This window comes from Ailuropoda melanoleuca, chromosome 3 (assembly GCF_002007445.2).
Source record: "Ailuropoda melanoleuca isolate Jingjing chromosome 3, ASM200744v2, whole genome shotgun sequence".
NCBI lineage: Eukaryota > Metazoa > Chordata > Mammalia > Carnivora > Ursidae > Ailuropoda > Ailuropoda melanoleuca.
The window spans coordinates 123,109,142-123,135,979 of NC_048220.1; the positions used below are offsets into that span (position 1 = coordinate 123,109,142).

Here is a 26,838-nt window from a genome sequence, read left to right on the forward strand (position 1 = left end):
TGCAAACAAGACATACTTGCCATTAAAAGTTTAGTTTTTGAGACTAAATGGCTCAGGAAGCAATAAAGATGATCTAATATGTCAAGAGAGACATTTAAAAAAAGGAATAAGTATATTATAGACAGAAGTAGGAGACAATCTACTTCTTTTAAAGAGCCATATCTATTCATAGCATATTTAGAAAAGTATTGAATTCAGGAATATGAGACCTAGAAAAGCGATCTAAAGAATCAGGGTGTCATTCAGTACAAAATGTTTAGTCAGGCAAACTAAGATTAATAATGGGAGATTAATTCGTGGCAGTCCTTGAGAGAAGGGTATGTATAGAGCAGGGAGTGTATCTGTCTTTTTGCTCCTGTATCCTTATCACCTCTATTCGTGCCTGGACCATCAGAGGTTCTCAAATGATTTTTGCAGAATGAATGCAGAAGCTCAGGAGTGTTACTGAGGGAGATGCATCCCCCAAGCTGAAATTAGTATCTGAACTGTTCCAACAAAGAGACACATGCTTGTTGTTTCGGATTTATGAAATAAAGATGTGGCTAATTATAATGGCAGACTGAGCCTCTTAGCTTCCTAAATTATTCCAACTTTTGGACAACCTCAGAATCGGCATGCTCTTCCCAAGTATCAATGGTGGGTAGTCAACAAAGCTGAGAATGAAAGAAAACTAGTCTTTCACCGGCGAACTTAATCTCTTAGGTTTGGAATAGCAGGTGGGCCAATATTCTATCGTTGACGGCTGCTGTGGCATTCATGTTAGGGGTTCTAAGGCTATATCTGGAGATCTTTGAGTCGGTTGATTAGAAATATCTACCATGGGCCTTGAGATCAGGGATGGCAGCAAACCACGTTTAAAGGGGTTTTCCAGTTGAAGGTTGAATTTGTGGATGATTTCTGACTTGCTCTTTCGGTAACAACCTCACGATTGTTATGAGATGTGGCTTATTAAGATGACTGAAATTGCAGGGATTTGGGAATGATATTGCAAGATTGACAGAGACTGAACCTGTAAGTGGCAGATAACATATTAAGTGTATCTTCCATGTAAGTGACACTCACCAGAGTGTATCACCAGATACACACACATGTGTCTGTCTACATCTCCCAGCCTCTGTCCAGTTAGTGTGGAGCCATGCGACTGAGTTCTGGCCAATGAGATGTGAGCGGAAGCAGTATAAGAAATGATTAGGCCCTGCCCCCTTAGAAACATCTCGTATGATCACCCAGCAAACTCTTCTCCCCTGCCATGTTAAACCTTGGAGGCAGTGTGCTCCGAAAGGCATAGCTACAAGGAGAAAGGCTCACAACCACTCTGAACACTGTAAGAGTGAGACAAACTTTATGGACATTTTGGGTTTTCTCTGTTGCAGCAGCTAGAGTGAATTACTCTAATATATACTAATAACTGTTATGGGAAGTGGTGTGTTTTGGTGATGGGAAATGGCTTAGCCTGTCTAAACGTTTACAGGAGACTTCTTCCTGAACTGGGTCCTTGAGACAGCACATTGCCCTTCCTGCCTACACTACCATTAGTTCAGGGAAGTTTCCTAGATCCTGCTGACTCTGCTTGCCAAGGGGTCATGAAGACCTGGGGACACAGGACAAGGGTTAGCTCTAGCACATGGTGAATACTACCTGGCAACGGACATATCCTTCAAAAAGGTCTATTTCCAATGCCATCATTCCTTCCCATGGGTTTCTGGTTCCCACCAAGTTAACTTTAAACCCAATGGCAAAAACCCCACAAGAAACGATGACAAAAATCAGTCGCTATGGTATTACTGAGCCTCAGTGTTCTTATGCCATGTGACTTTTCCAAGCGTAGTCTTCTTCAGGGAATCTCAGCTGAGATGAGGGGCATTGCTTAAACATCTCTCTCTCTTCTTTCTTTCCCCTGCTATTCTTTTTGACTTCTCATCTCCCTTTATCTCAATCCTATGAATTTTTTTTTTAAGATTTTTATTTATTTATTTGACAGAGATAGAGACAGCCAGCGAGAGAGGGAACACAAGCAGGGGGAGTGGGAGAGGAAGAAGCAGGCTCATAGNGGAGGAGCCTGATGTGGGGCTCGATCCCATAACGCCGGGATCACGCCCTGAGCCGAAGGCAGACGCTTAACCGCTGTGCCACCCAGGTGCCCCACAATCCTATGAATTTCTAAACCTCTCACACCTCTTCCACCTGGGCAGAAACAGTTTCTCCTTCCTATGAACACTTGCATCTCTATCTCTCTGAAGGCATCTCCCCACCACCCTCTGTTGGATGCTATAGCTAGGAGTTTATGGCAGCCCTTCCTCCTGGACCATGAGCTTCTGGAGAGAAGGGAAAATATATCTATTTGACTTACTGTCGAATATTTCATGGTACACATTGGATTGCCCACTACTGAACAAATGAATGAATAAATGAAAAATCTCCTCTGCAAAGCTATGAATTCTCTCAGTTAAAAAATTATGAAACAGCCTCTGTGGAAATAGGAGGCAGCTTAAAAGAGAACAAGCATATGAAATATTATAGCTCTGAATATGCTAAAAACATTTTATTTACTCATAGTATCAGAATGCTGGAAGGATTTTGTCCTTATTTCCCTCTGGTCTGGCTCTTGCTTTTTCTTTTTCTTTTTTCTTTTTTCTTTTTTATTTATTTATTTATTTTTAAGATTTTATTTATTTATTCGACAGAGATAGAGACAGCCAGCGAGAGAGGGAACACAAGCAGGGGGAGTGGGAGAGGAAGAAGCAGGCTCATAGCGGAGGAGCCTGATGTGGGGCTCGATCCCATAACGCCGGGATCACGCCCTGAGCCGAAGGCAGACGCTTAACCGCTGTGCCACCCAGGTGCCCCACAATCCTATGAATTTCTAAACCTCTCACACCTCTTCCACCTGGGCAGAAACAGTTTCTCCTTCCTATGAACACTTGCATCTCTATCTCTCTGAAGGCATCTCCCCACCACCCTCTGTTGGATGCTATAGCTAGGAGTTTATGGCAGCCCTTCCTCCTGGACCATGAGCTTCTGGAGAGAAGGGAAAATATATCTATTTGACTTACTGTCGAATATTTCATGGTACACATTGGATTGCCCACTACTGAACAAATGAATGAATAAATGAAAAATCTCCTCTGCAAAGCTATGAATTCTCTCAGTTAAAAAATTATGAAACAGCCTCTGTGGAAATAGGAGGCAGCTTAAAAGAGAACAAGCATATGAAATATTATAGCTCTGAATATGCTAAAAACATTTTATTTACTCATAGTATCAGAATGCTGGAAGGATTTTGTCCTTATTTCCCTCTGGTCTGGCTCTTGCTTTTTCTTTTTCTTTTTTCTTTTTTATTTTTTATTTATTTTTTTTTTTTAAGATTTTATTTATTTATTCGACAGAGATAGAGACAGCCAGCGAGAGAGGGAACACAAGCAGGGGGAGTGGGAGAGGAAGAAGCAGGCTCATAGTGGAAGAGCCTGATGTGGGGCTCGATCCCATAACGCTGGGATCACGCCCTGAGCCGAAGGCAGACGCTTAACCGCTGTGCCACCCAGGCGCCCCCTTCTTTTTCTTTTTTAAATCAGAGATCCATAGACATTTTTTTCTATGGGAGCAAAATAAAAGATGGAGATTTGGGATGGGCAAAAATACAGAACTGTCTTTTTTTATCTAAAGCAATTACCATGAGGAAAAACAGCTTTCTTCTTAATACAGCAATTCCATAAATAACAGTAAAATTCTTGATGCCCCAGCAGTAAGAAGTCTGCAGGCACACCAATGATGTATATCGCTGGCTGGGAGAAGCTATTGTTTACAAGCTAATTATTGTATAACAAGCTGGCTTTAGTTAGCTATTTGAGAGGTTCATACAGCAGATTTGGAAAGATAAAGGGTGTTATCAGCATGTACATTTTTTTTGAAATCTCTGATTAAAAACAATAGTTTGAGAGAATTGAAAAAACCAAGTTAGAAAAAAACAGTTTATTAAGTAATATCATATAAATAACTTGTTACAAAAATTGATTTGCAAAAGGCATATTTACTCTTTGTGAGAAATCACTTTTTAAATTGCATTCTTTTCAAATGTATACGTCTAAGAAAACAAAGGAAAGTAAAAGAAACCATTTCAAGGAGCACGCCTTTGCCATTTGACTACCACAAAAGGCCTGGCCACACTGAGCTGTAAGGTAATCGTCTTACCTCTCCTTCGAATACAGGAAACTTTCTCATGTAAACTGTGAAGTTATGAAAATCTCCCCAACTAGAAATGTTGATGAAAGCTGAGCAGTGGTGGTTTCTGTCAGGTGTTCTCATCACCAGGGATACAGGCGATGCTGAGAAAAACCGTATGACTGAGCATTACAGCCAGGAAATCTTCAAGGGTGGAATAGCTTCAATTTATACTTGGGAGTATTTTTAATTAAAAACAATCAATACCAAAAAGCTTTTATTTTCTGGGTTTAAAATCACAAATCACAGCAGGAGAATGCCAAATTGCCTTAGCTTGGTACTACTGAAGACGCACGTAGCATTTATTATAAGGCCTATTCTTATGCAGTTTACTTTCAAAGCAATGAAAAGAATCACAAACAAAACAATATGATGGTTTTGAAGCATTCCTACGTTTCTTCTGAGCAGATTGGCTGCTTTGCTACGCAGCATTCTCCCTGAATGCCTTAGCAATTCTATACATTTGATTCCTTAATAAACACTAAACTAATAGATCATAGAAAACTAAAAGCTTATAGAAGGTGCCTCTAGACATATTTACATAAATAACATAGTCTCGCAAGAAAGACCAAGATCTCATTATAGCAGAATGCTTTTTCCACAACGCTGGGTCCATGCCTCATTTGTCAAATTAACCCCATTTGAAGAGAAATTTGAGTTTGTGGTCCATGGGTTTAAAAAAAAATTGGAATTAAGCAACTTGTAAAAGCTCTTTTGAAATTAATCTAATAACCCAGTGGCTCTCGGGCTAAGTGCCTCAGTCCTGTCTGAAATACAGTGGGTAATAGGCTTTGTTTCCATTTGGCCTCCTTTTGGCACTTTCATCTGCTGGCTCTGTCGGGCTAACGTTCCCCCCAAATTAAAAAATGAAAATGCATCATAAATAAGGTATTACAAAATGGGGAGTAGATTAAAGATTGTCTCAGCAATGCTTAAATTAAATTGACGATGCAGAGGCCATAAACTTCTGGCTTTAAAAATGAGCTATCTCTTTATTAACTTTTCACAAGTGTGTGAGTCACTGTATTTCCTTTCTAAGAAGGTATTCCTCTGCCCATTGAATATGATCAGGGTCTGATGTTTTTTAGTAGAGAATTGCCCCTTTAGAAAACTATTCCATAAAGATGCCAAAGGGAGATTAAAAATGCTGCAAACGTAATAGTCACTGAACTTTTAAGGAGACCATGCTGTAATTCTGTATTCTCTGGAAAAGAAAGCTGCTTGTCAGACTTTGGAAAATACTTCATTTTCCTGAAGATCCATACACTAAGTCTTAATCTCTCCACTCTTATAATCTGATAGAGGGGGCTGGATTTTAGTGTTAACATGTAAATGTTTGTTTAATCCTCTGTGACAATTCAAAAAAGATTTCATCTAGAGGAAATCATAAAAAATAAAATTACACAAAAATGACCCTTTTTAGAGGATACCTTTCAAAATAGTGCGTAGGGGGGAGATCATGACTTTCTAGAGCATTCTTCCAAAGTAATTATATTGCTTTAAAACTGGTGACTGGGGTAAGAAAATTGATTTGGTGGTTTGGTTCCTGGGGAAAATGAATTTAGGTGTGCCTGATTTAAATACTTAGTTTGTGCCCAAGAATCAACTCTGTTCTTCCCTTTCAGCTGCATTCTTCTGTGGTCCTCAAGTATGTAGAATTGAGGAATTCTTAATTCATAGCTTATACATTATTATCTCCAATGAAATACCATTTCAAAGCAAAGCATTTGATGGAAGGTATTGCTCAGCAAATCAGGACATCTAACATTTATACATTTAGAAATAGAAGTAATAGAAACTTTCTAAAGTTAATTTGGATTCGTAAAATTTGGATGTTTCTAAGATAGAGATTCAACTTTTAAGAAATTTTTGTACAACTTTTTTGGAGCTCAAAATGAACACTAAGCCAGAATTTTTTTTTTAATGAGTTAAAATTGAATTGCCAGGTTTTGTTTCATTTGAAAATGGAGTCAATGTGTATCTGAAACTCCCTTTATACAACTAAGCTGTAAAGCTAAGAAAGCTCTGTAAAAAACATTTATTTATTGTGCCCAGAGCCCCTGTCTTATGGTTCCATGGAATCATCTTTTCTTTTCTCCCATTTGATTTCATTTTTTATTTGGGGACAAATGTTTATGCCTTTCAGCAGAAAGTGGCTGTGAAGTGAAGGGGTTATAAACTTATGCATGATAGTTTAACATTTTAAAAAATCCCAGCTTATTTTAGGGAATATCTTAGTGGTTTGAAGAAACTCTCCCCTTTGAATGGAGGGGAAAAAAATTTTAGAAGGGCTTCAAAGTCCTTGAAGAAATCCACAAAAGTGATCTGCTTATAATTAAGGAATTTTAGTTTCATAATGACTAAAGCAAGTATTAAATTTTACCTCTTCCCATTTTCCTTCCATCCTTCTTGTCACTAACATCTAATATCAGGACAGAGACTTTGTGAAAACTGAGCCAAAAACTAGTTTTTTTCTCTTGTAATCATTCATTTGACTGGGGTCCTTGATGCAATATCTTGGTGGGAAGGAAGGGAGACCCACACAGAATCATGGAAGTATGGCTCTCATTATTTCCATGACATCAGAGAGTATTAATTATAGTAAAATACAGGACCCTAGTACTAAATATTCAGCTCTAGTCTTAAATTATCCAATTTCTTAGAGATTCATCATAGGTTTTGTGGTAAGAGATTAAGCAGTTATTTCCATATTTAGTCATATTAACTTGTTCTTGGCCCACTGTACCATCTTCAAGGTGGGATAATATACCCTGCCAATTATATCTCAAATATTCCAGTACAGAACTACTTACTTTCACTTATGAGGAGAGAATAAACCTTACCCTTAAACATTGGAAGTTGCTAGTGTCGACCCTCAGACATTCCAATTAACCCAAAAGTTCAAAAGGAAGACTTTTGATGATATCTTTCTTTTTACAGGACTATCTTTCTTGATAGAATTTATTACATGACATGAAATGTAAGGACAGAGAGCTCTTTAATTTTACAGTAAGTCATGTGATTAAGGTGGTGTTCTATTGCTATAAATAACTAGTTCTTACTAATTAACTTTACTAAGCTATCTTTTTTCAAAACTTAACTGTGACTATGATATTCATTATACTGAAACCCTCCTGTAGTATTTTGTTTGCATTCCTGTGTGTGTGTGTGTGTGTGTATGTGTATGAAGAACTAACAAAAGAAAACCCTGAAAACATGAAATACTTGTTAGTACACAGGGAAGTCCATTACAAAATAGGAAACCAGGAAACACAAGGAAGAATATGGTTGTAAAACTTTTTCACTCTAACTGGGTAACCCAAAAGACTACATTTCTCTTATTTTAAAGGTGTGCTGTCTTTACTTCCTGGGTAATACACCTATTTAAACTTAACAACTGTATGTTTCCAAATAGAAAGTATGTACTAATATGACAGTATCCCCAAATGGAAATAACATTATCTGTAGAAAATTAACATTAATTGAAAATAAATCCCTAAGACTAATAATTGAAGTCAGCATATTCTTAAGTACATAATATATATTTTTATATATATATATATATATATATACACACAGAGCCTGGGTTTGCTTTTTTTTTTTTTAAGTTTTCAAAACAACGATGTTTTTGTTACAGTACTTTGGAATTTTCTGATGACTGCACAATGTAAGATTCTAATGATACAAATCATTAGAACAGCCATATGAAATAAATGATTTGAACCTGCCAAAAGGATTAGTTCAGTTCAGTTGGGTCCTCTGAATAATAACTATGATGCTAATTGCATAATTAGAGAAATAATAGATTGGATGGATTGTACATTACTTTTCTGTTGTAGTTTGAAACCATTACTTTATCATTAGTTCAAAGACAAGGATGGCAAGGTTGCCGTAGCAACAAAGTTAAAAACAATGAAAAAATATTAATGCTTTTGAAAGTCAACTATCATTTTGATACAATCTTAAACACTCTTATTAAAGGGAATAGAATTTTTCCCTTCATAAGCGTCTTCCAAACATGTACTATGTAGTTTTTCACTATGATCTCAATAATATATCTATATCTATCATGTCATATAAATATATAAATGTTTCCAGATGTGAAGGACAGGGTTTCAAGTTCAAGTGTGGCTGGCTCTCTTTCCCCATTAAACTCGGAGGGCGGGATTTGAGTTTTATTTAATCTATCTTTACTAATGCAACTTAATTGTGTACGAAGTATCTGAAGAATATGAATTATTGTACTTCACACTGCTACTTTCAAGTATATTGGAATAATACTGACAACAACTACAGACAAGGAGTTAAAATTTGTCTCAGAAAAGTTCCTTCAAGAATTTTAAACAATTAGACTTATTTGTAATTAGCCTACTGATGGTTGAAATAATTTTATGTGACCTGTGGTACATTTGGTGGCCCGAACTTTAAAATATGCTAAATATTTCCTTTGTTTAACATCATTAGCTATTTTCCCTTTCTCTTTATATGGTACAAGGGCAAACTTTTGCAGGTTTAATATATAACAAATTATGAGTTAGTGTCAAGGAATGAGGTATTACATTTTGTTTGTTGTTTTTGAATGTTACCATTTAGTTTGCTTCTAGTCCAAAAGAGGAACAAGAATCATAAAATGTTGGTGGATTTGATGTTTTGAATAGTCATTGGTGGCAGATAAAGTTCTCGAAGAACAAACAGGACTGGCAAATGCCATTTTGAATTCTTTAGGACACACCCATAATACACACCCATATATATAGTTCATTATCTCCTTGTGAGCTCTTATACCAGGACCAACTTCACAGTTGTTTCTCCCTCATTTCTCTTACTAAAACTATATTTTTTATCATTAAAGCACAGTCCCTCATCCCGTTAGCATGTGAAATGTACAGCCAGAGCCGCCCGCTGACCTGAATCAATGGAGTGTAGCAGGGAGACCAGGGGAAACCGAGTATGTTTTGAACTTGCCCTAAGAGAACAAGGGAAAATACCACTCCTGGTGCTCTCCTCCAGCAGGGGGCCTGTTGGGCTGACTGACATGGTTAACTGGATGCGCTAAAAAATAAACATTTGCCTCTTGGAAGCTCATAAAAGTGTACTAGAAAAAAGTCTCTAACATTGGATCCACACGGACTGCAGCCATTGACGTTTGAAACGGGTGGAACAGAGAACCCTTCACGGAGCGGTGGATAAAGTAGAGAGAAAGAGCCACTTCACCTATTTCGGTGTGGTACTGGAAAATGAAAAAGGCAACGCATTAAGAATCTTTGTCACTGTCCACGCCTCCGTACATGTCTGCGAGCTTTTTGAACCGAGGGCCCCAGTCACTAAGGTAGTCGTAGTCCTGGTCTCCATCCGTGGTCACCGACTCCAGCGAGCTCAGCGAATCGGCCACCGAGCCGGTGCCCTCATAGGCGTAGGTGGCCAAGGAGTCGTAGGGCGGGGCGGTGGGGTCCGTGTCATTCTCCTTTAACCTTTGGTTAATGAAATCCCGAACGTCTGTGTTGTCACGAGCTGCTGGAGTCCGTCGGGGGAGAAAAAGGGCCTCGGGCACGATGTCCCTGCGCAATTTGCTGTCCTCTATGGCTTCGGGATTCCTCAGGGTGCCGATATCAAAGGCCTGGGTGTCCTCCTCTCCACCACCTTCGTCGTTGTAACTGACAATGTTGTCTCTGATGTCCTCTTTGGATATGATCAAAGGTTCTTTTTTCCGCTGCCGTCTCAAAGCTGCAAACAACACCACTGTCACTGCAAGCAGAAACAAAGCAGAAGGGGAAGGGAAAGTTAATTCGCCGCCCAATTAATGTCAGCAAGAAACACTGTGCTCCAATGTGAAGTTTTAAAACTTCTCTAGGAAACTGCAGACTCAACTTTTATTTCTTTGAGGTTGCGCTTGCCTCCACGCGTGATCAAACTAGGACCCCCCCCAAAAAAACAGAGTAAATATTTGAAAGAGAGTTACGATTTAAGTAGAGGATAAAACACCTTCATATTTTGTCAGTAGTTCCCTTTTGCTTTGAAACGGCAAACTAGTTTTCAAGGTAAGGAAAAAATAAAATAATAATAAAAAAAGCTCAAACAGTGAGAGTGCGGCAATAAGAGTGCAAATTATGCTGAACACATAAAATGCTCTGAAACTGCTTATAAGCACAAGGCTGGCACCTTCGGGATGTGTTGAAGGTTTGCATAACTCCGCAGCTAAAATAACTTTTGCACTATGCCTCCTTTTTTTTTCCTGAGAGAAGTGCAAAATTAGTTTAAAACCCAAAGTAGAGATGTGAATGTCTGCATACCTTTCTACATAGAAGAAATATGATTACAGATAATATCTGGAGAGACCCAGATACAATTCAGAAAGCCGTTCTGGACTTCAAGTTCAGCCCTTTTGAAAGGGAGCAGGTTATAAGACATGCACCTGGTTATTTCTGTTTGAGCTAAACAAAATAAACACATTTAAGAGGGAACTTGGGGAAAAAAAATCTTTCAAAGGTTCATCTTTTATAACTTTGTTGCCTGGAATGTTGGTTCTTTGAATTTTTCCTCCTAACTCAAATTAGAGGCAAAGCAAGAATTGTGTTTAAATAGCTCCTCCTGTTTCTCCACAGCTGGCTGGGTTGAACACAGCTGGCTACCTGTAGAGAGACACATCTATGAATGGACATATGGGTGGGAAAATAAAAACACAGCGACAGCCTTAGAGAGGTCAGAAAATGCATTGTCAGGGGCGCCTGGGTGGCGCAGTCGTTAAGCGTCTGCCTTCGGCTCAGGGCGTGATCCTGGCATTCTGGGATCGAGCCCCACAGCAGGCTCCTCCACTAGGAGCCTGCTTCTTCCTCTCCCACTCCCCGTGCTGTGTTCCCTCTCTCACTGGCTGTCTCTCTGTCAAATAAATAAATAAAATCTTAAAAAAAAAAGAAAAAGAAAATGCATTGTTAAACTGGGTTAGTCCAGGGGTGTTTCCTCAGAAAGTACTAGTAAAGTGTTTTTATTTTCTCATCCATAACATGGTCCAGATTTTATGAGGCATCAAGAGTTGAAATATTGTAGTAAGAATTACAGAATAATGGCTTTTGGTGGTTGTGTATATCTACCTATATAATGATGGATATATGCATACCCAGATATCTATATATTAAAATTTCAGGTGTTAATAGTGTTAATAATAATTAGTTATCTATTGAGAAATTCTATATGCCAAGCACTGTGCTAAGTGCTTTACATACTGAATCTCATTTAATTACCACAGCAGTCCTACAAAGTAGGTACCATTATTATATATATTATATGTATTATATAATACAGTAACCATTTTTCATAGAGGAAATTGAGGTTTAGAGATGTCACATATACAAACAATTGTAATCCAGGTCAGACTAAAAAGCCAACACTCTGAAAGCACGTTGGGATTATCAAGTGCATGGTTGTATAATGGTACACATTTTTTCTTGCTGCCAAAGAGCAACCTCTTGCCTCATTTGTCCCAGCCATGAGTTTATGTACTTATTCATTCACTAAATATTTATGTAGTGCCCACTCTGTCTGTGCCAGGTACCGTTCTAGGTACTATCCGTTGAAAATATTAATCAGGAGATGGGCAGGAGTGGTGGTGGTGGTGGATGGAGATGGAAAACAAACAATGTGTATCATAGATAAGGAAATTATTAGAAGGTGATATGTACAGTGTAAACAGAAAGAACAGGAAGGAGGATGAAGAGCACTCCCTTGTGTGATTGAGAGGCTGTGTATGCTTTTTAGGCGGAGATTGCTTCATTGAGGAAGTGACATTTGAGCAAAGGTGTGGGGAGTTAGCCAAGGAGCTGTCTGGTGGAGCACAGCTAGAAGGAGGGTGCCTGGAGTGTTTGACAAACAGCCAGGAGACCCTACAGCTGGCCCTGAGGCAGCCCCAGACAGGAAGGGAGTAGGGAAAGGCCTTGTCATATGGGGCCTGGAGGCTTCTATATGTCCTCACTTTACCCTGCGGTGCGGGTGGTAGAAAATTGCAGGGCTTTGGGCAGAGGGATGCTCATAATCTACCCTTTGTGACGGATTCCAGCGTGACCAATGACAAGGACTTGCAAAACAGAGGATTGTACCTAAGGATGGCCTCTGGGGATAGCGAATAGAATCAAGATGAATGTCTCCCAAAGCATCAAAACCTTATGTACAACAGTTCGTGCGATCGTTTAAGTCTAGATAGCAGGCATTTATCACTACCTAATTCCGCCCCAGTTTAAGTGATCTGTATCTATCGTTTTGGTCCTTTGCACACCTAAAAGTGCAATACCTAGAAGAGAGGGCACATTGGGTAATTGAAAAATTCACTGCCTAATTCTCCTACAGCTACAACTGCCTGCATCTTTTCTTTTTAGCCCAATGTACATCTGAACAGAAATTCTAGAAGGGAGATCTTTCTCAAAGCTAACTTTTATCGACTGAAGATGTGAGTTCTAAGCACGTTGAACAACAACAAAAATTCTGAGAAAGTAATAGCTTTCTTCCCAGTAACTGACCTCTTCTCTTTTCTCTACCCCCTGAGGCCAGAGGACAGCAGTGAGATTTGGGGTGGGGGAATGCTTGGACAATTTGTGCTGAAATCCCATCGTAAAGCTAGAAGGTAGCAAGGCATTTGAAATCAGTCTGCCTAGGCTCGCTTAAAGGATTTGACCCTTTTAAATCTGTTTCTTTCTGTGAAAGAGAGGCGATAACACAGTGCCCAGTGTTGTCATCAGGAATGAGTTAGTAAATGAGAAGTTCTGGAGACTCTAAAGCACCATAGAGACACGAGATATAGTAGTTGTTTTCACTGTGGTTTTATTTTTGTAAATAAAACGAGAGATGCCACAGGGTCCACTTTATTGACTGTAGATTTCCTCCCATATCGGTGTGGCTTTTCCATCTCTTAAAAAATCTCAGGTTTGCTTCCAGCTTCTTCGATTGCCTCATTTTCAGTTCGGGCTCTCTTTCAGCCTGGAAATTGCCCTGCCTTCTATGAGCTCCCAAAGAAAGTAGAGTGCAGTGTGGAAGCACCAAGGCTCAGGGGGAGAAGACCTGGGTCTGGAACTTTGTTCTACTGCCTGTTGGCCGTGTGACGTGGCTACAGGACTGCACACCTTAGAGCCTTGGTTGTCTTATTTGAGATGCAGATAAATATATACCCGATGGTTCTGAGGGTTAAAGGAGAAGAATAGTTGTGAAGCGTCTTGGCCAGTGTGTAGCCCATGGTGTTAGCCTAGTAAAGGGTCAGTCCCATTGAGGTCCTTTTTTTTTTTACTAGGTACAGAATTCCAAAGATACTAGACCAGATGTAGGGAACATGGAGACAAGTTAGGAGTACCGAGGAAACGGTGAATTTATTGGAGGAAGGAAATGATGAAGAGAGGATAAAGGAAGTTGGTGAGGAGGAAAAAAGCCGGGGCGGGGGGCGGTGGCGGGGAGAGAAAAACTGGGTAGATGATGAAGGAAAGGAAGAATCACCTCTTTGAGATGAGAGTGAGCTCTCCTTCTATAGACCATGGAAAAGTCCATGGAATTCTCCCTGACTACAGGCCTGCCAATTCAGCCCTTCTAAAAATAACCTTTTCCCCCCTAATCAAAAAGAATATTCATATCCTTCTCTTCTAAAATAATTTTTACAGACTCACACCATTAGAAACACTGATTTGTCTTTGCATACTGTCAGCTTTTATTTATCCTCATATCTTAAAATACTTTCCCCAAATCTTCATTGACAAAGAGAATCACAGTTCCGTAGTTAAGTTTCAAGACTTCTGTTATAATTAGCAAAATTGATATGGAATGTGAAGCTCTTAAGCAGGGTTCCCTAGGCATTCTCTTCTTGGAAAAATGTAGGTCTTTTATTCTTTATTCTTCTCAGCTATATTGTCATCATTAAAAAGAGTTTTCCCCCCTGTGCAATCCAGGTTGATGCTTAACTTCTTTTTTTTTTTTTTTTTAAGATTTTATTTATTTATTCGAGAGAGGTAGAGACAGCCAGCGAGAGAGGGAACACAAGCAAGGGGAGTGGGAGAGGAAGAAGCAGGCTCACAGCGGAGGAGCCCGATGTGGGGCTCGATCCCACAACGCCGGGATCACGCCCTTGAGCCGAAGGCAGACGCCCAACCGCTGTACCACCCAGGTGCCCCTGATGCTTAACTTCTTACTTTTCTTCCCCTTGTGTAGCAAGCTTACTTTGATTTCTGGAAGGTCTGAATTAACTAACATTCGATTTCTTAGTTCACAACAGTCAACAGTCTGTTGAGCATTTTGAGCTCAACCTGTGTGCTTAATTCATGGTTTGGGGATAAAAATTTCATTTGAATCATTGCTGGACCTCGATTTTCACCTTGATTGCATTCATTTCTTTTAGGTCCCAGATTTATTTCCTCAGTCACAGAAGTTGTTTATTATTGAGAGCCTGAGAAATAATAGACATTGTGTATGTGGCAGCTGGGGAGCAGTGCTCAGAAGGTAGTGATTCAAATGGGTAGACCAAAGCAAGTTGGCTGGGCGGAAGAAAATTTCATCGCTTTTTATTTCCCCATATGAGAGAGGAAAAGTCATCACGTTTCTCTTTCCACTTTCCCATTGATCTTTAAGCTTTACCTTCATAGAAAGGGTCATCAGCACACCCGCCGTGCCAGATGACTTTCTCACTTTAAAATTTAACAATGTTTGCCAGGTTAAACAGGAAACAACAAATGAAATGAAAAGGGCATATTGAGAGTGCCCTCCAGTACCCCTGGGATTCATTCCCTGTCTGAGAGACAAGAGATTCTTTGGGTGGAATGATTCCCTGGGTAGGTGAAGACATGGGCAAGTTTCACATGTGCTCATTTTCCAAAGCTATTTTCAAGCAACAACTAGTTCATGGTTGAACAACACAGATTCTCAGCATGTAACTCTACTCACCTAGATCGGGCTGTATGCCTTACTGGGGGAGGTGGGTAAATTTAGGGTGTCAGCATAACAGTGTGCGCCCCTCAGCATGGGGAGATAGGATGCAGGGAGAAGCAGTTTACCTAGTAGGGTCACGATGCACAGAAGGATGGCGATCAGGGCTCCCGTGCTCAGTCCCGTGGGGTGCACGAGGGCCTCCGCGTGGCAGGACTGCATGTTCCCATGGTGGTCACATGCACAGACCCGGACAGTCACTGTCCCAGTGCTGCTTTGGACTGGGTAGTCATTGTCTGAAATCACCACAGGCAGGAAATAGGTGCTCATCTCATGTCTGTTATAGCCATTTTTCCGAGTTAAGATTCCTGCCGTGTTATCTGCAACCAGAAAGCAAAGTGGTGAATGTCACGTGCCTACCACATCATGGATTGGAACAATTGTGATGCTAACAGAGAGACAGAGAGAAAGAGAAAGATATGAGTATACCGACAGAGAAGGTAACTTGGGTCCATTTACCTTTGTTGTCTTGAATGGTAAAGTTTGAGCCACTGGCTGCTTCGGGGGCCAAAGAGAATGAGAATTGGTGCCCGCTGTAAGGGTCATCTTTGTCAACGGCTCGTAGGGTCTGAATCAACTAAAATCAAAGCCATAAAGCTGCTATGAAGTTTGGCTAACTCAAAAGTGTTCCTTACAGTTTTGCAGTAAATTGCTTGACTACATGATTTCTAATTTTAGTTTAAGAACAATAGCCTCTAGAACATTTACAATGAATCCACTTTGTGCAGTGAACTGATGGGTTGGAAATAGAGCCAGGAATGACCAGGAATAAGACTTTGTTGTGGGGCTGTCCTGGGCACTGAACGATGGCTAGCAGCAAGCTTAGCCTCCTCCCACTACACACCAGTAGCATCCTACTCTTTGTGACAATCCAAAAATGTCCCCAAACATTGCCACGTGTACGCCGGGGGCAAAATCGCATGGGTTGGGAAACACTGCCCTAGAGTGATATAATACCACAATGATCTAAGACAACATTTCAGCTAAAAAAATTCAGGCAGTCTTTGGACACAGCCTGTTTAGAAAGGCAGTCTTGACATACACATAAGCCATCGGCTTGCATAAAATATAAAAAGAAAGTTTGTACATAAAACACAACTTCAGCTTCCCACTTTAACATGTATTTTAACAGTGCACTTCTATTTCGACAAACTGTACCATAATTTTTATATCACTGGCTGAAAAGACCTATTTCAGGTAGGGGCAAATGTGTAAAACAGGAAAACATTCACGAATTTGTATTACTTGTACAGGTGGGCAATATAAATAGGTGAAACTATGAATTATGGGCAATTGTAAAATATGTTCTGGTTATTGCTTTCCAGTATATATGGTAATTAAAAGTATGCTCATCAATTAAGATTTTTCCAATAAAGCTGTGACTAATCTATTTTAATGAAAACTTAAGACTGATTTGAATCAGCACCAGTCTCTGAGAATGATGAACTTCCAGTTCTTAAAAACTGTTTGTTCTCTTATGCAAGTTAAACATTCATTCTGGTTCTTATTTATAGTATTAATTTTGTTAGCATTTACTTCATAGATAATTCAAAACTCGCCCTCAGCTTTGTGTATTAGAAGATCTAAATTAATCTGACTGAATTAATTTGCTTTCTTATGAAACTCACCTGATCTGCTTTTGCTTTTTCGCAGACAAAGGTTTCATAGAATTCAGCAAATTCTGGGGCATTATCATTGACATCTAGAACTTTAATATATAGAGGGACTCGGCTGCTTTGCTTTGGATTATCTGCAACATGCCAAAAAAGAAAGAAATAGGCATTTATATATTGATCGCCAATTCCCTTTAGATGACTGTCACTCACTCCTTTCTCATTCATACACAGATTTCCCCAAGGCTGCTCTGAGTACTACAGGGCGTTATGTACCAAGTTAGTCACCAAAAAGAATTAGATTGGTACTTCTGGAGTTGGATACACCTGCTGGAGATACCTATGGGACAAAGCTACTTGTGTCAATAGAGTGAAACTGGATAGCAAACCGCAGAGTCACATAAAATAAAGAAAAGCTATCCAGGAAAGGCGTTTAGAGGCAGATTTTAAGGGAAGCCAAAGAAGCAGGGAGATGGGGAAAATGTGTACAAAAGAAAGAGCAGGGGGAAATGAAGGAAACCAATGGTTGTTTTGGTCTTAGTTCTTTAGTTTTTGTGCTGAATACAGGCCAGATGTAGTGCCCAGAACTTTGCTATGTTATCTTATTTAATCCTTACAAACTTCTGAGGTAAATACAGTTATCACCCCTACTATAGAGATGAGGAAACCAAGGCACAGATAGGTTAGGTAATTTGAACATCTTCACAGAGATGATAAGTAAGAAGTAGAGCCTAGATTTCAACTTGGGTCTGTCTGACTCCAAAGCCCAGGCTGTTCATCCAGAATAATGAGAGAGCAGCATCCACGTTGGAAGACTGGAGGTGAATGAATATTTTGGGTCGTGTGGAAGACAGATTCCTGGTGTAAGAATCAGGAGCTGGAATCTCCGAGCTCAGTGCTCCTCATTCACTTCACTCACACATCTGTTTGTTCACATCATAAATATTTAGTAAGCATCTCATTTCTAATACATGCCAGCCACTCTTTGGGGTGTTGGGACACATAGGGAACATGACACAAATCCTGCATCCTGGAGCTTTATTCTAATGGGGGCAGATAAACTGTAAACACATGAATAGATAAGGTGTCAGATGCTAAATGCTGTGGAGAAATTAAAGAGGGAAAGGGATGGGAGAGAGGTGGAGGTGCTACTTTGAGTGGGATGACCGCTCAGTCTCATCTGATGAGATGCCATTTGGACAGGGACACGAATAAAGAGAATTAAGCCATGTGAATATTTCCGGCTCTCCAGATAAAGGGAACAGCAAGTGCCAAGGCCCTGGGATGGGAGTGGGCTGGTTTTATGTAAGCTCTGGGCTTCTGTTGCATCAAAGATAGTTAAGAAGTTTAGACAATAAGATTCTTAAGCTCCTTTGCATCTAAAATATTGCTCACATTATTCTTCCAAAGTTGGAGCTGCCGAAGATGAAGTTTTAAAAGGTCTTTATCACTAGTACTTTCAAATATATCACAGAAACATTAAATCTTTAAAAAAAATTTTAGGCACAAAGCTTAAAATACACATGAAATGACTACTTCAGTAAAACATAAAATTTCATGATGTTATAAAAAATGGTCCTTTTCAGTGTGAAAAATAATTTTGTAATTTTAAAGCTTTAAGTATGCTCTGTCATCAGTATCCACATTAGTCCCTCCGTATAAATTCTGGAGAGCAAATTCCTACCTAACACGTTTGTAATTAGGAGTTCTTAATGCTATCACAAAACAATGCTTCATTTTGCCCAAATTGGTAATTTATTATTCTACTCAATATTCTTCGGCCGTTTCAAATCTCATGAGTTATGTTGACAAAGAATGCTACTGTAATATACCATTAGGTATGGAATATTGCACACTAGATACCCAACTGAGCTAAAAATATTTGAACTTTTAAAATCAAAAACAAAAACTAAAAAATGAGCTATAATTTGGAAGCCTATTTTTAAACATTCAAATGTTATTTTAAAAATACTTTTTCTTTCATGTACTTAGGCCTACACATTGTGTTTACATTACACAATTTTCACTGTGTATAATCATTTTATTTGAAGCATTCCTTTGGCACTCTTTTTCTTTGCCTTCAATTTCATGGGGACTTCCATAAAATCCACTCTAAACATTTTATTGATTACTTGGTGGTTTGGATTGTCCACTTTGGTGTACAGTGGAAAAGCTAAAATTTATATCTCTTACTTCTGTAATGATTTTGAAATAGAAATTCTTTAGAAAGCTGGAGGATAGATATCTGAAAGATTTCTAAGTAATGCCTGCATTTTTTAATACACTTGATTTCCCTCCCCTCCCAATTCCAGCCACAAGCCCATGTTTTTCAGCTGCTTCTGTAATGTTCTGATTGATAAAGCTTTTTGTAATCAAATCTATTATGTACCAACTCAACCTCATTTGAGAGATGCATTCTCATTTTATTATTTCTGAACTACAGATTGTCTGCAGGTGCCTCTGCATTTGTGAATGAATTAACACATGCCTAGAAGAAGCATTACTGCAAATCGTTATAGGGCTCTTTCCCTCAATATGTATTCGAGCAGGATATCAATCAGTACATGGTGACGAATTTCAGCCTTGCTTCACCAGCCCTTGCTGGGATACTCCGTCAATCAGGGACAGCTGCGGGGTGAGGTTAGACTTACTGATCTCTGTTGCTATCACTGTAATGTTGTGCCACAGCAATGTTTCTCGGTCAAGAAGTTTCGATGTAAAAATCGAACCATTCCCAGAATCTATGTTGAATATTCTGTCCATATCTGTGTGTCGATCAACAGAATACCTAAAAAGGCAGAGTAGAATTTAGAATAGTTTTCTTTTCTTTTTAAAATGAAATTCAGTTGACACACAGTTAGCTTAGTTTCAGGTGTCCAGCATAAGGATTTGACAAGTCTACATGTGTGCTATGCTCACCACAAGTGGCTACCATCCATCCCCATACAGTGCTAGAAAGGTTTTCTTTGTGTTTGTTATTCTCACATCCTAAAACTATTCCCAGGAAGTCTGTCACATGGATTTTTTTCTACTTGTAGCACATATTTGCATATCTATAACTCAATAGTAAGCAAAATATTCTGGGAAATTAATTCTTTACCACTGAGGTCCTAATGGTAAACCCATTAGACAAGCTGCATGAGTTTAAGAATCACCAATAAAGTTTCTTTTATATGTAATTTGTATCAAGTTTGTATAGTAATTGTCACATTTTAACTCAAATTTATAGAACCTTAGAACTTTAATGTGTACACAGGTATTCGTGTGCATAAGTAGGGTTGTTGTCTAGTTTTCTGTTATCTACTTTGTTTTAAAAATCATTATGTAGAAAGAAGCAGAAACTGGCTAGCGTGGCTGCAGTTAGTGAGGTGGTAAAAGGGAGATAGAAAATGAGGTTGGACTGTCGATGGTTGGGGTGGCCATGGCATGGAGTTGGGATTTGTTCTAAGAGCAATGCAAATCTACCAGTGGATTTTAAGCAGGGAAATGTTCCAATCTAAGTCACGTTTAACAAAGATCACTGGTTGAATTGAGGAGAATGGTTGGCAGGTGTGGTCAAAGTGATAGACGGGAAGAACAGGATTTGGGGAAGATCCTAAGTTCCTGTTTTGATATATTGAAGCTGAGGTGCTCAGGGGAAGTCTGGGAAAGGAAAGATCTGGATTGACAACTTAGATTTCTGGTTCAATTGTCCAGGAAGAGGAGGTCCAGTGAAGGGAGAAGAACATTAAGGACAGAATCACTGAAAAGATGACGGGAAAATGGAGACCCACAGTGCCCAGAGCAGTGCCCAGAGCAGAGTAGGAGCTAGACAACTATCTAAGGAGTTCAGAGAATTCGGAGAAAACCAAGAGGTGTCTTAGAAATCAAAGGAGGACTGAGTTTTCAATGCTGAAATTGATGGAAGACTAGTAGATTTTGAGAAATGTTATCTTCTTTATCAATTTATTACCAGTTTTTGGAATAGCTATATATGGGGAAAATATGTATGCACTGTTTTATGTAGGGGACATTAAAGAGAAAATTCGGGAGACAGTTGATATGTTAAGGTCATTGGGGGAAAAAATTGCCCATTTTAGCTAGAGTCTCAAAATTTATGTCATGATGGGAGATTTTAAAATGTTGGCTTGGTAGAAATACGATTAAGTAAATGACCAACTAGTCATACACATGTAGACTTATTATGAATACTCTAAGAAAAATAAGCTCTTGTTACTAACTTGTAATAGTGTACCATGTTCAAGATTCTATTTCAGTTGATTATTTTGCTTTAAAATGTAACTGGTGATGGGGCGCCTGGGTGGCACAGCGGTTAAGCGTCTGCCTTCGGCTCAGGGCGTGATCCCGGCGTTACGGGATCGAGCCACATCAGGCTCCTCTGCTATGAGCCTGCTTCTTCCTCTCCCACTCGCCCTGCTTGTGTTCCCTCTCTCGCTGGCTGTCTCTATCTCTGTCGAATAAATAAATAAAATCTTTAAAAAAAAATAAAATGTAACTGGTGAATTATAATAAATATATTTTAATAAAATATATTTTGTCATCTATCAAGGGTCTAAATAAGGGGCGCCTGGGTGGCACAGTGGTTGAGCGTCTGCCTTTGGCTCAGGGCGTGATCCCGGCGTTATGGGATCGAGCCCCACATCAGGCTCTTCCGCTATGAGCCTGCTTCTTCCTCTCCCACTCCCCCTGCTTGTGTTCCCTCTCTCGCTGGCTGTCTCTGTCTCTGTCGAATAAATAAATTAAAATCTTTAAAAAAAAAAAAGGGTCTAAATAGATATTTGATTATTGGAGTCTATTTAAACCTGATATTAAAGAGAATCAAGAAGTTCAAAAAGGATATCTATATATCTCAAGTCAGGTTAGAATTTTAATTTTAGTTTATATAAACCTAATATTTTGTTATTAAAGGTTCATCTCCTACAGATGAAACAGCTATTATTTTTGCCATCTATGCCATGAATCAATGTTTATTAAGAATTTAGGCAACAGCATTGAACTTGATCACCTGCCTTCATTTTAAATTTGAGAATGATAAATATTTATAGCACATGACTAATTACCCAAAAAGGAAGTCTCAATATTCATAGACTTTGTAAGAAATTAAATGATTGCCTACAAATATTTTTTCCCTCGTGAAAAATGTCAAGCTTAAGATACGCTGCTTATTGCCTTTATAAGCTGTTACAATTATATACAGCTATAATCTTTTCTTGTTCTTTGTTTTCTTCCTGCTATAGTTTTAAGTTTTACAAGTAATTGTATTTTCCTGTCAAGCCTTTGAAATAAAGGATATGAGGAGAGGAATTTTTAGATGAAGGTGGCTTTTGATTTTAAAGAGGAACTACTTGGGAAATACCCAAATTATACATGAATTTTTCCCTTAATTTGGAAATTTAAAATTAATAGGAAATTTCAAATGTCTACACTGTTTAGGAAAGATGTGTGCACATGAAACCTTATCTGTTTGTTGTTTTTCTTTCCAAAGTAATTTCAATTCCTATCTAGTATATTTACTGCCCAGTCACATTAATTGTAGTCATAACAGATAAGGAACAAGGTAATCAATCTTAACATGATTATAGCAGATTATTTTGCTAGGTAGCTCTTTCCCCCCCCCAGAAATTTATTATATTCTCTGATTCAATAATTTGTCTTCTAATGTATCCTCCCAAGTCAGGGAGATTTGTGGGTCAGGACAGGAAGTATGTTTGCATGTAAATTTTTCATAATATTTATTCAGAGTGACATTTTATAAGACTCTTCCATGGAAGTCAAAGGGCATTTGTGACAAAGTTACTGGAAGAAAATTATTTTATGTAATTAAAGATAACGTACAATAAAGATTACATGTACCTGTATAAAGGTAGATCGATGTTTGGGGGAAGAATTCTCTAGTATTAACTGTGTACCTAACATATTGTCTAGCACCTAGTTGTTCAGTATTTACATCTTGGATAACCAAAAACTATGTGTGGATGTACTTTCCCAGTATGAGAATCACTTTTGTCCTATAAAAGGACTCACTGGAATATACATTTATATACCAATATATCCTTATTGGTATTTTTATCCTTAAATCTATATCTATATATGAAATCCGTATGTACCAAGAAAAGGCTGGCATAAAAAACTTCAAAATTGGCTGACAGCAAACCCAGTCTGACAAACTACTTCCTTTAATAACACGTAAAGTAATGCAGTGGGTTAAAATGGTATTCATTATAAAAAGTAAAATAGACATAGAAATGCAGCCTAAATTCCCAGGAGACATTATCTCTTTCAATTAAAAACATGTTGATTGATCAAAGAGGTAACAAAGCTCATATTTATATAAACTAGCAGCATTAATGCTTTCAAATTGGTCTTCACATTGACTTGCTAAGATTTTTTTCCTTTACACACTTAGGACAAACTCCAAGTGAGAGAATCATTGTGAAGTACTTAAGATTGTGTTGTACAAGCAAAGGCTGTCATTCATTTTTCTTATTAGTAATAGTAAATGTATATGGAAGAACACTTGATCCGTGGAGCTTATATGTGGCTACTTTGGGTTGGCCATAGTCCAGTTGAAGGAGTCTGTAGATATTCCAGCAGAATGATAAAACAACAGTATCTGTTTTCCCAATGATTTAAAACTATTCTCTGAGAATACACCAGGCATTTTTGTGTTTTAGGTGTGGGACTTGCCATCAGGTTTCATTCAAACAAAGAGCTCATGGCTGAAAAGTTAGAAAATGATTGCCTTAGAACCTCAAATTCTTTCATCTGCAATATTATTCTTCATGGGGCAGCCAGTGTGATCCTCTTAAAAAGCAGTTTTAGATTAGGTAATATTCCTATTCAAAGCTTTGCAGTGGCTTCCTACCTCAATCAAAATAGAACCCAGTCTTTACCAAGGCCTAGAAATGCCCCAGAGGACCGCCACAGTCACCACTTACCATACCTCCCTGTTGCCTCCTACCTTACCAACCACTCCCCACCTTGCTCACTCTCTTCTAGCTCATGAATCTCCTTGCTACTCCTTCCTCATGCCAAGCAAGCTCTGGTATCAGACCTTACCCTCATTTTTCCCTCTTCCTGGAATGTTCTTCTCCCGGATATCATCATGGTTCATCCCTTCATTTCAATCAAATCTTTATTCAAGTGATTTCCTACCAAGGGCAAGCCTGACCGCACATGTAAAATGGCACCCCAGATACCCTTTGTTCCCATACTCTGTCTTATTTTACTGCTTACAGTGTATTTTACCTGAAATCCTGCATATTTGTTGTTTGCCTATTTCTGTCTGTCCCAATTCGAATGTAAGCTTCATGAGATCAGGACTTGATATTGTTCTCTGTCGTATCTCTAAAGCCTGGAACATACCTGGCATATGGCAGGTGCCCGGATCAGAATTTACCTGTGGGTTCACTGGCAAGAGTTCCTCTAGCCTGTCAGTCTGCTTACTTTTTTTCTTTTTCTTTTTTTTTAAATGGGGGATAATTGTTAGAATGATATTCTGATTTAGCAATTTTCTCATCTAGTCAACTAAGCTACGACACAAGACTGCAAGTTGTTGACTCCAGTGCTCTCATGATAAAATTCTAGAATTCTAAAGCATCTGTGGTTTCAAAGAGCAATGAGGCTTTCTTGCAGTGTGACTTACAGCTAAGGTATAAGGAATGTATAGGGAAAATAGAGCTTGCTTACATAGTATAAATTAGGATTCAGCTCTATTAATTTCCCCAGGATTTTGCAGACATATATCATGAAATGGTTCTTACTTTTATCCACGTCTGAAAAAGAAAAAAAATCATGCATCCAAATGGAGCATAATTCTGCCTCTGAGTGTTACATGATAGGTTCCTGCACACTTGAGAAACAGACTCAGCCCGGTGTCTTGTTTATTAAAAGTCACAGAGCTCTCTCCATGCTACTCTTTGACAAATCTAAGGCCTTAAAGAAATATTCTAGGCCATTCTGTTGTATTTCCTTATACCATTTTCAGGTAAGTAGTCAACTCCTATAAATCATTTTGTGTTCTCCCCCGCCCCCAATTTTGTGTTTTTTAGATTTACACTGCTGCTAAAATCATGTTCATGTTGACAAAGGAGAGTAAAGATGCTGTTTAGAGTAGTTTTTCAGGAAGACACAAGTGTCTCATTGGAAAAAAGGATTAATTTTCTAACTTGCAGGTGATCCTTGAAGAGCCATCAGCTAAAGCTTCCAAAAGAGACGGGTTGTAGGAGTGTGCTTACTTGACAGGATTCCTGGCAGCGTCTGGATCTTGGGCTGTGACTGAGCCTATTGTCGTGTTTATCTGAGCATCTTCTCTTATCTGTAGGATGTAGGCCAGTTTGCTGAAGACGGGGGGCTCATCCACATCTTCCACCATAATTCTGACTGTGGCTGCATCTTTGAACGGACCCAGGTAGAGAAAGCGGGGTTCAACATGAGGATTGGAGGCTTCCACCTTGAGGGTGTACACTTTCTTCTTTTCAAAGTCCAAGAGCTTGGGGAGGATAGGGGGGAGACATATTGGAAGCAACCAAGACACACAGAAAGACATGAGCCATTTTTAGTGCAAATCTCGGGTAAATGAATATGACCATATTGCTTAGGGACCTCACCACGCAGCGTGAAATTGGGCAAAGGCATGGGAGTTCAGATGCCACACTGTCGTGGTGAAAATTATGGGCTGAAACCATGCCCGCTGTTGCCTTGCAAGTGGGTGCAGGGGGTGCAAGGTGTGACAGAGAGGGAAGGGAACCCGGAAGCAGGAGTCTTAAAAAACAAAAACTGCTTTAAAAAAAGTTATTGTATTTGACTAGAGGGAGCCATGTCAGGGGCGGGTTGGCAAATACGTAGTAGATTATTCCGTGTCAGATGTTGTCACATCTGGCTGTACTTGAACACTGAACGACCGTTTTAAAATTTGCCAGTATCTAGACCCCACCCTGGATCATTAAACCAAAATATCTGTGGTGAGGGTGGGAATCTATATTTTTAAATACCGCCCCCAGTGATGCTGATGTGCAGCCAGAATTGAGAACCACATGATTGCATCCTGACTCCCTTTTCCAAATTTATTTAGATTAAATAGATTTAATATGGTTTTTTTTGTGGGTTTTTTTTTTTTGTGTGTGTGTGTGCATGTGCATGAGTTGATAAAATATTCCAAGTGATATCCTGATAAGGGCATTGGGCTAATTACTTGCCAACGAAAGTAATGATCATTGCTGTCAGAGGTCTTCAGGAAAAGTATCTCTACTTCTGGAGACACAGTGAACCCAAATGCTTATTGCTGACTTTTAGTTTTATATGATGATATGACAAGGCTCACTAGAAACACAATTAATCAAGACATTAGTGAATGTGATTTAGTCGGCTAGGCAAAATTTCAGTTTGAATCTGATAAGGCACTAAGAAAATTAAAAAGGTTAATGCACACTAATGGGCTTCCTAATTATATTATAGTATAAAACATTGGTCTGAGTGTCGCTTAAACATGTTTTATTGTGTTTCCAGGTATTAAGACATGTAATCCAAAGCTTTAGAGGAAAGAATTTTCTCGTTATTTACATCCACTGATGCTTATATTTACCAGCAAATACAACAGTGTGTTAAAGGAGAGAGAAAATATTATACCATACATGAGGGGAAGTACAATCATTAAAAAAGTAACCAAAATTAATGTATTTTTAGCTTTGAAGCACACGGTTTATTGGTTTTAAATTTTCCCACACTTCTGTGTATGGCTCTGTGGTGCTAGACAATTTTGGCGGGTAAACAGTGAGTACATAGGGCAGAAATTGGAATTCAGAAATATAAAAAATTTATTATCATGTTCCAAAAAGTAGCTAAAGAGCTCATAGGAAACTTGTGTTAATTTATTTCTGCGGTCTTTTTATATCCTCTCTCTCTCTAATTCAGGCCATATTTATCACTGCTTGTTACTCTCTTCCTTCAAAGCATGTATCAGAATTTAGAACTATACACTTGTTTGTTTGCTTATTTGCTTTCTTGTCTCTTTTCTGCCTTAGATTGGCAGCTCTGTGGAAGCAGAGACCATTCTGTTGAA

General features: G+C 38.8%; 1 protein-coding gene across 2 annotated transcripts in view; it reads right to left on the minus strand.

The window, feature by feature from the left end:
- Positions 1-3,978: 3,978 nt before the first annotated feature.
- CDH6 (cadherin 6) overlaps positions 3,979-26,838 on the minus strand; it is a 126,971-nt gene continuing 104,111 nt past the window's right edge. For both annotated transcript variants that reach the window (XM_002919906.4, XM_034657060.1), the window contains exons 7-12: positions 25,016-25,269; positions 19,430-19,566; positions 16,794-16,915; positions 15,625-15,742; positions 15,234-15,485; positions 3,979-9,963 (exon numbers count right to left, since the gene is read on the minus strand). In XM_002919906.4, the coding sequence (XP_002919952.1) occupies positions 9,473-9,963; positions 15,234-15,485; positions 15,625-15,742; positions 16,794-16,915; positions 19,430-19,566; positions 25,016-25,269 (1,374 nt within the window). In that variant the 3' untranslated portion in view covers positions 3,979-9,472. The remainder of the gene's footprint in view (positions 9,964-15,233; positions 15,486-15,624; positions 15,743-16,793; positions 16,916-19,429; positions 19,567-25,015; positions 25,270-26,838) is intronic.